The 14,328-nt window shown below is 32.4% G+C and overlaps 1 protein-coding gene across 1 annotated transcript; it reads right to left on the bottom strand.

Moving 5' to 3' along the window:
* Positions 1-749: 749 nt before the first annotated feature.
* On the bottom strand, positions 750-12,477 carry LOC143079260 (ADP-ribosylation factor 4). Its single transcript, XM_076254503.1, has 6 exons — positions 12,215-12,477; positions 9,299-9,379; positions 8,318-8,427; positions 7,613-7,684; positions 4,047-4,172; positions 750-944 (listed from the first exon to the last, which is right to left on the bottom strand). Exons 1-6 carry the CDS (start codon positions 12,279-12,281, stop codon positions 858-860), a joined length of 543 nt encoding a protein of 180 aa, XP_076110618.1. The 5' UTR covers positions 12,282-12,477; the 3' UTR covers positions 750-857.
* Positions 12,478-14,328: the final 1,851 nt, after the last annotated feature.

The following is a 14,328-nucleotide window of genomic DNA, read 5'->3' as shown; positions in this document are numbered from 1 at the left end:
TTAGTTGGGGAATAACCCCTAGTTTTTTAAAAGAAACTGTTTATAGCACCCTAAAAAATCTTTAAATCAAAACTAAACCACAATTGGTCTCTCCAACCAAAAATGCTACTCAATTCTATCATAAAATACAAAGAAAACTGAATCATCAACATATAATGAAAAATAAATTTTTTGATCTATACTGTCTAGAATCTCAATAAACAAACAGTTCCTTAATAAATGCCGAAAAATCTTTAAAGTTACAAAAACTTGCAGTCTATTTATTCACCTACAATAACATCATTGGCAGCCCTATACCATTATACTACACGTATTGCAAAAGTGTGTGGTCTTTAAAAGTTGGCAATGGTTAAATATTGTGAAACCATTCAGTCACTTGTAACTGCATGCAAAAGTGTGTGGTCTTTAAAAGTTGGCAATGGTTTACTATTGTGAAACCATCCAGTCACTTGTAACTGCAATATGACCGAGGACTATGACAATGACAAGACATCTCTAGATCTTCATAATGGGGTGTAAGATCAGAAATAGTATTTTTTAGACTTTTTTTATATATGACCTACTACCAATAAATAGGATTGATTTACCCAAACACTATTTGTTTTTGTTTTTATGAGTGCTATCGTAACTGTATGATAATAATTTTGTTTTAAAAGAAGAATGAAAGATTTTGCTTGACAAATTATATTTTGTTTCCGTTGACCTTCTAGGCCACCACGCTAAAAAAAGGCTGTTATTAACAATAGGAACAAACTTTATAATGTTATTTTTCATTACTGTTAAATTAGATTTCAACCAGTCATCATGGACCCAACATTCACATAAATATGTACAGATAAAAAAAAAAATTGTCTTATTCATCTTTTTGATAGTTCGGCTGATAGCCAATCTAGTCCTTCATAAAGCCCTGTTCCTTGTGTTGCACATGTTCCCTGGATATACCACTGAAAAGAAACGTTATAATAGATGAGCATTTTATAATGATTCAGCAAACCTTAAATCCTGTGGATTCATTACTTTTCAGGGATTTAGTTGGTATCTGATTCTTTTCAGGGATTTAGTTGGTATCTGATTCTTTTCAGGGATTTAGTTGGTATCTGATTCTTTTCAGGGATTTAGTTGGTATCTGAATGATTGCTGATTGTTTAGCATCCAATGGCAAATATTTCATGAATGTTCAGGATGAAAGTTGGTATAAGTAATTGACGAAATTAAATGAATCCACATCAGTAAAAATATTTGGTATGATTTTTAATTATCTAACTCTAACATAACAAGTAAAACATGTGAAAACACTGACAAAGAACAAAAAACAATACATCTGAGAAAGACAGATGATGTAACTGAACAACATTTATTGTATTGAGCAGCAGCTAACTTGCTAAAGAGAACATTTACTTTTCTGCATTGGCTAGAGGTATAGGGGGAGGGTTGAGATCTCACAAACATGTTTAACCCCGCCGCTTTTTTGCACCTGTCCCAAGTCAGGAGCCTCTGGCCTTTGTTAGTCTTGTATTATTTTAACTTTTAGTTTCTTGTGTACAATTTGGAGTTTAATATGGCGTTCATTATCACTGAACTAGTATATATTTGTTTAGGGGCCAGCTGAAGGACGCCTCCGGGTGGTCGAATTTCTCGTTGCATTGAAGACCTGTTGGTGACCTCCTGCTGTTGTCTGCTCTATGGTCGGGTTGTTGTCTCTTTGGCATATTCCCCATTCTCAATTTTATTAAACTTTTTTATAGACTTAGGAAGTAAAGGGATTTATTTTAATTGTGAATAAAATGTGAAAAATGAAAGGTTAAGACTTCAATTTGACTTAATTTATATATATTGTTAAACACTATTTCAAGGCCACAAGTGTGTTGATAGAACTGCAGGATCAACCAGATGCTCCGCAGGGCGTAGCTTTATACGACCGCAGAGGTTGAACCCTGAACGGTTGGGGCAAGTATGGACACAACATTCAAGCTGGATTCAGCTCTAAATTTGGATTGTGATTAAATAGTTGACACAGCATAGGTTTCTGACACAGAATGAATGTGTTCTAATGAACTTAATTTTTTTGTTTTCTCTTAGAGCAATTCACTATGCTGTTGAATATTAATCCTCTCAAAAAAATGTTTGAAGAAATTTTCTTTTTATTTATGAAATTTCAAATGAAAAAAATTGAACCCAATTTTTTAAATCACATCCCCCTTTCCCTTATTCCAACCCAATTTTTTAATCACATCCCCCTTTCCCTTATTCCAAAACTAATCTCAATTAAAATATTCTAATGGAGTTTGCAACAATAACTACTCATTTAAATACATCATAAAATATTAAGATGTAAAAAAACTGTTTGTTATCACTGAATGGTAAAGATTATTTAAATTTATCAGTTGGTAGTAAAAAGTGTATATACATTGTATATTGTATATAACAAAGATTTAAGTTGATTCTGGACAAAGAAAGATAACTCCAATTAAAAAAAAATTCTTGATATTGCACAATATTGTGCAATAGGATATTTCTTGCCTACTTTTCTGGACAAAGAAAGATAACTCTTATTAAAAAAAAATTTGCTATTTCACAATATTGTGCAATTAGATATTTCTTGCCATTGCACAATACTGTGCAATTGAAAAGACTTGCTATTGCACAATACTTAATATAATAATTTTAGATCCTGATTTGGACCAACTTGAAAACTGGGCCCATAATCAAAAATCTAAGTACATGTTTAGATTCAGCATATCAAAGAGGCCCAATAATTCAATTTTTGTTAAAATCAAACTTAGTTTAATTTTGGACCCTTTGGACTTTAATGTAAACCAATTTGAAAACAGGACCAAAAATGAAGAATCTACATACACAGTTAGATTTGGCATATCAAAGAACCCCAAGGATTCAATTTTGGATGAAATCAAACAAAGTTTAATTTTCCCAAGGATTCAATTTTGGATGAAATCAAACAAAGTTTAATTTTGGACCCCGATTTGGACCAACTTGAAAACTGGGCCAATAATCAAGAATCTAAGTACATTTTTAGATTCAACATATCAAAGAACCCAACCGATTCATTTTTTGTCAAAATCAAACTAAGTTTAATTTTGGACCCTTTGGACCTTAATGTAGACCAATTTGAAAACGGGACCAAAAGTTGAGAATCTACATATACAGTTAGATTCGGCATATCAAAGAACCCCAATTATTCAATTTTGATGAAATCAAACAAAGTTTAATTTTGGACCCTTTGGGCCCCTTTTTCCTAAACTGTTGGGACCAAAACTCCCAAAATCAATACCAACCTTCCTTTTATGGTCATAAACCTTGTGTTTAAAAGTTCATAGATTTGTATTTACTTATACTAACGTTATGGTGCGAAAACCAAGAAAAATGCTTATTTGGGTCCCTTTTTGGCCCCTAATTCCTAAACTGTTGGGTCCTAAACTCCCAAAATCAATACCAACCTTCCTTTTGTGGTCATAAACATTGTGTTTAAATTTCATCGATTTCTATTTACTTAAACTAAAGTTATTGTGCGAAAACCAAGAAAAATGCTTATTTGGGCCCTTTATTGGCCCCTTATTCCTAAACTGTTGAAACCAAAACTCCCAAAATCAATCCCAATCTTTCTTTTGTGGTCATAAACCTTGTGTCAAAATTTCATAGATTTCTATTAACTTAAACTAAAGTTATGGTGCGAAAACCAAGAAAATGCTTATTTGGGCCCTTTTTGGCCCCTAATTCCTAAAATGTTGGGACCAAAACTCCCAAAATCAATACCAACCTTCCTTATATGGTCATAAACCTTGTGTTAAAATTTCATAGATTTCTATTCACTTTTACTAAAGTTAGAGTGCGAAAACTAAAAGTATTCGGACGCCGGACGACGACGACGACGACGACGCCGACGCCAACGTGATAGCAATATACGACGAAAATTTTTTCAAAATTTGCGGTCGTATAAAAACTTCTAAAAATGTCTTTGTATCCTAGGTCAATGTCACATTGGTGATGTCACCTTAGTAACAACTTAAATGTATAAGGTAGTCTCTTACTGTTCTGCCTCTAAATGTGTTTAACTTTAATTTGTCTGTAATTTCAGCTGCTGTCATAGCATTTGGTAAATCCTGTTTATTAGCAAATACCAGTAATGCTGCTTCTCTTAAATCATCTTCTTGCAACTACAAAAAAAATATATATTCAACCATTATAATTTTAATTAAGTTAATTAATAAAATCAAAGTGTGAAGTGCTTTAGTCAAGTGCTGTCTTTGGTATTCAATGTTTTTGCAAGTTTAGTTTTCCCTTTTATGTTAGGCCAATTAAAATTAATTGCTAGATTTTCATCCCCGCTCGCCCCTCTGAAATCGTCCCGCCCCGATTTTTTTTATTTAAAAAAAATACGATTTCCGGATTTTATCATGTCCGTTACCGGGAACCATCGCTAATTTCGTTTCATTCAACACTTCCTGTTTCAAATTTCGTTTTTGTATTTCTCCGAGTAATCTAATAAAGATATGATTGAGTTGACATATTCTGCTGCTCAATGATGACAACATCTAGGGAGAATAGAGATTGATAACGAGAAGGGCATGAAATATTCGAGTAACAAGTAAAACGCCTCGTCATTTAACGCAAATTGCGGTAGTCACAGTTGAATCAAAACCGTGTTTTTTCTTTATTTATACGATGACTTTGTGTCAGGAAATTTGGGCTGTGAATGATATCCAAAGCGCAAGAATCGTAGAACAAATTGGTACAAAAAACATGACTGGATTAAAGAAATTGACACAAGCACGAATTTGTTTGATTTATGACGGTATATTGAGAAAAAAAGTTGACAAACACGCATTTTAATTCCCTTATATTTACCCATGGCTGTTGTTTTTGTTGACAAACAGCAAACACCCTCTGTAACTGTCCCAATACCCTCAATTTAGTCATTAAACAACAACTACTTTTTGGTTAAGTTCATGTTTTACATCATAATTACTTTCCACACTGAGTTTACATTTTATTTTGTACTCATAATACTTGTGTTGCATACAATTGTACCAGTACATTTTATTGATTTTATGTGGACTACCATTGCTTAGAAAGCAAAATAAATTTGGTGTAGGTCTAGTCCAACTGAAGAGAGCATTTCTCTTCCCTTTGATGTATACTATAAATAGGTTTCTACAGGGGCAATTGCATGTATAACAGTGGTTGCCAATCAGGGATTTTTATTTAAGAGTTTAAAAAATAGTGTCAGATTCCTTATACAACATGTATATATATACATTATACAAGCTTGTTTTCCACTAGCATATAGCCCGCGGTATGAAGAATTTGTGACAAGGGTTTCATATGAAATAAAATTTAAAAAATAAAATCCTCCCACCCGCCCCATGTTTTTCAAAAATTTGGGTGAAAATCTACTAATTAATTTTATTTGGCCTTAAAGAATTACACCTTACATGAGACTATACTTATAAAATTCATCATAATCTATTGAACAAATGTTTGCTTTGAATTTATTATATAATAAACAAGAATGTGTTCCCAGTACACGGATGCCCCACTCGCACTATCATTTTCTATGTTCAGTGGACCGTGAAATTGGGGGTCAAAACAGGGCTTCCAAAAAATATTTGAGCCAGCCGGACATTTCATATCTGATCCCGATTTTAATCCCTTAAGACTTAGTCACAAAAGGCAATTATGGTAATCAGATGGCCATTCCAATGATTGACATTACATTAAAAAAAAACGATTTTACACTTTACTTTGATATATTATGAATTTGATGTTCGGATGTTACTGTTAAATTGGCAGTGCATCATTCAAAGTGTGCACATCAGCGTGCTCCTATCTGCCTTAGACTTTTTATTTGTGTAAAATGACATTGTCAAAAACTTTACTTTCGTTTTCAACCGGATGTTGACTTGACAATGGTAAAACATGGACCATAAACGGATACGTAAAATCCGTGTACGTTTCAAAGCACGACTGAGAGAAGAAGCTCTTTCCATGTTATTTCTTCAACAAAATACTTGAATTGAACGTTAGATACAGGTATCAATGATAATTTTAGCATTTTTAAAGAAATGTAGGATGCATTATTAAATTTCCCACCTGTGCACATGCGCACACGTGTTCTAGTTCATACGACGTAGTTCTGACGATTTTTTTATTTAAAACCTTTTTAAATTTTTCATCAAATCATGTCGATAAACTAATTTCTAATTATTTTAATCTTTTGGACTAAATCAATTAGAAACAAACCGCTGAAATGTAAGAAAATAATTGTGAATAAACCGATCAATTTATACGATGTCCGGTACTGAACATAGTTCACCTGTCACCTGAACAGGTAGATTTCAGCTGTCCAACTATTAATTAGCCTTGATTAAAATTAGAAAGTATTGAAGTAGGTGTTGTTTTGATAGTAATTAATCATCATGTCACATTTATGACCGGAAATGCGTTGATGTTAAAGGCAAAAGGTTGGGTCAAAAAGATCGTGAATTATGTAAAAATGACCGAAAAAGCCTTGAAAACTAAAAAGTATATGACCGTTTCATGCTTTGCCCAGCCGGACTTTTACCGGACATTATACAAATGACCGGAATATATGACCGTTACTTGTGTCAAAACTCTTATTTGACATTAAAATTAGAAAAATCATATCATAAGGAACATGTGTACTATGTTTCAAGTTGATTGGACTTCTACTTCATCAAAAACTACCTTGACCAAAAACTTTAACCTGAAGCGGGACGAAGGGACGTACAGACGAACCAACAGACAGACGAACAGACGTACAGACGAGAAAACATAATGCCTCTCTACTATTGTAGGTGGGGCATAAAAATAAATAGGTAATGTGTTCATGGGACACATATGATGCCCCTGCTTGCATATAAGTGTAACCCATGTTAACCGACACACTGGATGACCAGAAAAAAATTGATTAAGCAGGGTGTCGGAATACACAGGTTTTTTCTGCAAGGATAGGCATATTTTTGGACCATGAAAATGTGTTGCTTAGAGCAGGATGTTGGAATACTCAGGTGTCGGATTAGGCAGGTTACATTGTAATGTAATAAAGAAACTAAAATCAAGAACTGTGTAAGTGATACTACCCAAATTTGTACTTGTTCTAGGTTTTGTGGTAATAAGCATTGTAGCATTATGTATACGTTTTATAACAATTAGTTGAGGCAATCTTAACTTGGAGAACAAAAACGAAAAATTCAGCTATATTTCCATTTGTGAAGGGACATCATAACTCTAGAACAGTAAAAGTGATTCAACCAAAATTCAAACCTGATCTGTCTTTTGTAGTTATAAGTATTGTGAAAAAGAGTGACTCCTCTTTTCTGATGTGTCACGTGGGTTAAATATCAGAAAATAGGAGCGCTGAGTGGTTTGATTTTAATCAGACTGGGGCAGGACTTAGACAGAATTCAAACTTGTATGTACTGATAGTAATGCAATTTTGAGCAAGTTTATAGAAAATATCATTGATCTATCACAAATGGTTCCTATCAAATTGATTTATGCAGAAAACTTAACAATGACTTTTGTCACAGGTGACACAAAAACTGTTCCCAAAGACACTATAAGAATAAATTACCATTTTACAAAGTTCTTCCTGTGCTTCTTCAGCTCTTTCTCTATCATTACTATCCACTACAAATATAAGACCCTAGAAAAGAATTAGCAATAAGATTATGTCACTTGAATTATAGATAAACATTTGTACAGGTACTTACATTGTCAATATTGGTTCCCCTACTTTAAGAAACTTTTTACTGAAATTATTTTAGAATTGAACACATTTGTAATTTTGTTACATCAGGGCTACATGTATTCTTCAGTAGAATGGTCAACAAAATATGGTTAGTTTCTATCAGCTATGTTACTATTAGAGAGATTATGCATTATAATGCAAAATTGTCCGAAATAAGAAATATCGAAGAGTATAAAAATAAAACTATTATAATCATTTTTTCTCTCATTTCCTTTTAAAAAATTCAATTGAGACATCTTATTATAATTGGTAATGAAAAATATACTAATTAAAATAGTGAATATACACATGAATTTCTGTTAAAGCTTTCACTAGTGACAGGACCTTTTTTTATATATACCAGTACCATGAACACTGCCTGATGTAATTTTCATTATTAGAAAAAAACACCTGAACTGTAAGCAGTTTTTTTTAACATCTTCTTAAACTACTTCATGAAAAAGTTGTACGCAATTGTATATTTAAGGACAAGCATTCATCAAAAAGGAAAATCTCTTCAAACTGTAGACGTCAATTCCATTACTATACCTGTGTGTTTTGGAAATAATGTCTCCACAAAGGTCTAATTTTATCCTGACCCCCAACATCCCACACAGTGAAACTTATGTTTTTGTACTCTACTGTTTCAACATTGAATCCTAAAAAAAATATATTATTAAAAAATGATAAAAGAATAAACATTTTAATATATTAAAACCAATGCTGATTGTAGAAAGGCATTAATCATAATATAATAATAAATATTTTATCAAAATAACAGACCAGGATGCAAACCAAATGAGTATAGACTAATAGGCTTACCAGACAGTGACTGTGAGTTGTTGCATGAAAACCAACTTTAAAATTTATTACAAGAACCCCAAATTGAATATAGTTATATACAATAACATGTAATACACATTTTTGTACCAGTACCAAAGTCACGCTTCAGAGTTGGTTAATGAACTCAAAGCATAACATTTTCATATGATCTGGTCAAGGTTGACTTATTAATTACGTGTTTAAAAATATCACCATGATTACAGAGAAACCTGAAACTTGGATATTACTGGTAACTGCTTGATCAGGGAGCATACAATGAACTGCAAATCATGAACAAAAGAAAGATTCTCTATAAAATTGTACATTTACCTTTCACACATGTACATGAAGAGCAGGGTCTGTTTACCATTCTCAAGCAAAGGCAATCACCCCCAGTTTTTGGTGGGGGGGGGGGGGGGTTATGTTGCTCAATCATTAACTTTCCACATTATTGGTTGTTGTCTTTTATCTATTTTCATTTATTACCATGGTTTTATTAGTTTCTTGTAAGCTTAAGTATTTTGATAGTCCCTTTGGTATCTTTAACCTCTTTTTATGTAACATTAATATATTAATGTGAATTTATATGACTTCTGATCATGCTGATTGTCAAATGCATTTGCCTTGCATATAGGAATAGGGAAATGTGGATTCACAGAATAAAATGAATCAAAAATAAATTACAAATGAACATTAAAATTTACCTACCTATAGTTGGAATTGTTGTCACAATTTCTCCAAGTTTCAATTTATACAAGATTGTTGTTTTTCCTGCAGCATCTAACCCAACTAAAATAAAAATTAAAGTAATTAACTAAAACAATTGCATAAACAAATAAATGATTAATAGAAAATGTCATAAATAACATCAAAGAATACATGTATGTAAAATAAAGTTAAAATAACTCTTCAGAAGATTTTTGTCCCTAATTAGATGTACAACTTCAAAATGCTCTAATTAATGAATTGTTAAACATGGTAAACTTGTCTTGACAGCCGTACACAGACTAGCATACATACATGTAGTACGTCACAAATATACCACAGAACTGCAAAAAAATATAATCAACTTATATCAGAGCTCCAGATAAGAATTCACCAATTTGGTTTTTTACCCACAAATTTTTTATGTAATGGAGTGAAATAGTTTTTTTCATTTGCATTATTAATTCCAATTCACCCTTCAAGCAAATATCAAATTGGGTTTTTCACCACCAAGGCCACAATTAAAAATATTTTGGTTTGCCCAAACCCAACCCAAAGGTTGAGACAGTGGGTAGGTAGGTAGGCATTTTCTTTTTTTTTTTTTTCAAAAAGAGAAATTGAAGTATTGAGTGTTTATTAGTCTTCATGCCTATCTGATTAAAAAAAAAACTTCTTCAAATCAGGACAATAAAAGAATTTGAGTAGGCAGCTTTTTTCTGGGAAGGTAGCGTTTGGGCAAACAAACCTATTCTTTTTTATGGCCCAAGCTCCTTAATTTATTGTTTTTTTCATTAACTAGAATGAAGATATTGAATTTAGGCATATGTTATAGGCACTGGCTACGGTTACATGGAAATGTAACAATAATAAAAATATTATTGTTACATTGGAGACTAAATGCCGGAATGCATGGTTGGGTGAGGACCTGTTTAATTACGAATGTAACAATAATTATTGAGGCTACGGTTACATTGCGTTATTGATACATGAAAAAAAGCAATGTACGATGGGACTAGTAATATGTGCTAAATAATAAAAGTTGAGGACATTTATAACATACATTTATAACATACAATTTATTTACTGTAATTTTTTATTTACAATGACAATTTCTACAAATCCAGTAAGATGTTTTTAAAGTCCGACACATTTTTGATGAACAAAATTACGTCCTCCACGGAAACGTGTACATACAGAATTTCTTAGTATTTAAGTTACAGATAGCAAACTTTGCTTTTGATTATCAATTTGCGTCAAGTTATAAAGCTGTATGAAATGAATGTCTTGATATTGTTTTAGTTTCGTTTAAAACGCATCCCAAGTTTTATTTTTTTCACCATAAACAAAATTGGTCCAAAGTATAATGACAGTAATAAGAGTAGGAGTGCAGTTAAATACTTTAAAAAAGTAAAACCATTGAACTATATTTTTCGCCCTTGACAGTCACACTCCTAATCTTGAGTAGTATCTTTAAAAACATCAAGACCATTTATACGTAGAACTATTTAAGTTGTATGTATGTACCATTTGTTGAATAATAATATTTTATTATTTATCAGTATTAATTTACAAGTATTGTTTAGTACATATGAAAGAATGAAGCAATACAACTATAGAAGATTTAAGTTTAATCAATCTAGCGTACATTGCTGTTTTTCATGTAACAATAACGTAATGTAACCGTAGCCTCAGTAATTATTGTTACATTTGTAATTAATCGGTTCCTCACCCAACTTTGCATTCCGGCAATTAGTCTCCAATGTAACAATAATATTTTTATTATTGTTACATTTCCATGTAACCGTAGCCAGTGCCTATGTTATAATGCATTATATCAAACCGAGATGTTCAATTTCAGTGTCCGCAATTAGTCAAAAAATAACATAAGGACATAAGAGCTACGTTTCCGCAGCTAATCTTAAATATGTTTCGATCATTGTTACATTTGTGATAGCCGTTTTATTAATAATTTGGTTTATACAGACGAGCAAATTAAACGTATGTTTAAATTGTGTCCGCTTTCAACTGTTCTGCCTGTTTTGTATTTTCTCACAACTTGTATAAACTCTGGGTATAAACTGGTGTCACTAGGGGGACAATAAATTAGTTACCTTACAAGAGCACATACAATCACCCTTCAGTTCATTTGTGGTAAGTGCGGCTTAGTTTTTAGATTTTTATGTAATATTTGTGTTTAGGATAAGACCACAGAGTGATTACATGACTGAGACCACATTCAATTTACAAATAGCCCTGCAACACCAACTAAATAAATGTCAATTGCTGTACTGCGATCGCTAATAAGACAACTATCTGAATTAGTTATGATAAAAATTCACTAAAAACAAAGATAGTGGCAAACTGTATGTACATTTGTACCCTTATGTCTAAAGACTAAAGAATATGTGTGATTACATAAATCTTGGTTTAGTTGTCCCGGACCCCTATTAGAACTTTTGGTTTCTGATGCTTTTCAACTACTTAAAAGATTTTTCCTATCCCGTTTCAACTGATTTAGTTCTAGACGAAACCTGTGTTTGTCGTACTTAAATGTATTTGTTTAGACACGCAAACACACCCTGTGCGTTCGAGTGACGCTTCCTGATAACATTAGCTGAGTCTTGTTATCATTATACCTATCTCTCAGAGATACAGGTGCAGGTAACATTTGTTTCATATAATACAATCCAAAATGAGGGATCAGTAGAAGCTATTGGCTTATTAAAGGACCTGAAGATAAAGTATTTTTAAGGTACATTTTGTATAAAGTCGGCGAATTAATAAAGGTATAATTATTATGGACTTGAAGACGTAAATTGGCATTAAATATGTATCGCAGTAAATCTTGTCTATGAAATCAACAAAGCTTATATCCCGTAAAGTTAATAAAAATAAAGATGTTTAAAAGGTGCATCTTACCCATCAATATTCTCATTTGTTTTTTACCGAAGAGACGATTGAATACGTTTGAAATCGTCAATCCCATGATTCAATAAGCTTTGAAAATAATCAAGGGAGTGTAGCTAGTAATCACAAGTTTGGCGGTGTCGTGTTCTCTTTCCTTTTTTACGTTCTTTGTTTGAAATCAAACGTTTTTTAGCTGTCTGCCACGTCAATTTCAGCCAGATTTCAGATTTTCTCTTGACTAGGTGACGTATCCCAATTTCCGGTGTAAAATAGAACTAAATCCGGTATTCCAAATCCGATTCTTCCTACAAAGTGATGTGCCTAAAAACCAGAAGTTAATTTCACTAGTTATGAACTTCTGCTAACATAGTTCTCTCCCTAAACAATACTTTCCCAATATTGTTAAAGGAGTCATTCGTTTTGACAAACGCATCTGATATTTCAGGCCTCAATCAATTAACATTTAATACTTATGATTTCTATCAGTGGGATTTTCCGGAGATATAGAATCACGCACCTCATGCGCAACAGTGTGTTGTCAAGTTTCTAAATCAATTCATGAGATGTGCTTTGAATTCCAAACGAATGAACACTTGAATTTCACATTTCCCTAGTATTTTTAAACGGAGTTTTCACGATAAACCCATGTATGTCCAAGTCATTTGGAAAATTAATCATGATAGAACCTGTAAAAGAAATTCCACATTCAAAGTTTTCGGTTAACACTTGAACTGTGACTGGCCAATACTTATTCATGTATTAGTCCCAAAAAGGATATATATTCTTAAACTATACTCGGATTGGTTCCAGTTGACAATAAACCCATTGCGGTTAGTCTCAACAAATAACTGATACAAATATTGGAATATTACTACGACAGTTTAATTTTCGGAATGTTGTCCCTGCTTTAGAAGTCAATCACTAGGAGTTTAGAACTGTGTGGAAATCAAGAAATTCTACAACATAACATCAGTATACCTTCTAGCAAAACGAAGTAAAAACCGCGAGTATCAGGATATCAAAGACGAAGGATTTATATACTGACATATATCCTTGCAAAGACTGAGTAATTGGTTACTGCGGCAGAATAAAAAAAGAAGGCAAACTAGATTAAGCTTGACAAGGAATCGTATTCCTCTGACACCCATACTATGGAGAGAGATGTTATAGGCGGTGCCTGTTGCTCAATCCTTTTCATATTTATTACTTTACTATACTATACATAAAAATATTAATTTTCGCAAACCATTTAGGTCACGGAAATTCCAAAATATGGCATCAGTAAGGAGAGTTGTGCAAATAATGTAAATACACAGGCCCCCATCCAAATTTTCTTTAGCTAAAAGTATTCATCATTTTCTATTTTATATGTACTAACAACATTCCATTTTTCTATAATTTCGATTAAAAAATTCCAAAATCTGAGTTAAATTAGGTCGAATGCCCAAAATAAACATTTTCTGATTGGTTGAAGTACTGTGGCGTCGATGATAAGCATAGCAAGCCTCGATATAAAGCACACGCTTCACGGGAATAAGGAGAGTTTTACAAATAATGTGAATACACAGATCCTCCATCCTATTTATGTTTTGCTGAAAATGTTGCAGGGTTCATCATTTCTGTTTTGATTCTGCTTACAACATTCCATTTTTTCTATAATTCTGATTTAAAGATTTGGAAACCCGTAATAAAAATAGATGGCCTCAATGATTTAAAAGCAACGCAAAAAAATCCGTTAATATAAACATGTTGAACTTCGACCCTGAGTTCAACCGGGGTTAATAAACCGATTCACAAATAAAGATCTCCTTGCGCTCAAATGTCTATGTAACTGAAGTATACGGGTAAATTCGTTTACGGAAATTTATACACACTTTATCAGTAATATATTACCAGGCTTTTGCATATTCACGTTTTTTTATGTTCAACTTTAGTCAAATTCAACTCTAAACATTTTTTTTTAAGTAAAGCAATAGGAGTAAGAATATCATTTATTTCGCGCCAATTTAACCAGCATCATCACCATCATCAACAGATCAAAATTATTTACCGTTATCTTTGTGAAATTTCAGTTATATAGTTTATTAATTAGAGAAATTTTGGTAAGTATTACTTATTAATGTTAA

The sequence above is a fragment of the Mytilus galloprovincialis genome, chromosome 1 (genome assembly GCF_965363235.1).
Source record: "Mytilus galloprovincialis chromosome 1, xbMytGall1.hap1.1, whole genome shotgun sequence".
Lineage (NCBI taxonomy): Eukaryota > Metazoa > Mollusca > Bivalvia > Mytilida > Mytilidae > Mytilus > Mytilus galloprovincialis.
Note: the sequence above shows the minus strand (reverse complement) of the source record. Positions and strands in the feature narration are given on the sequence as shown.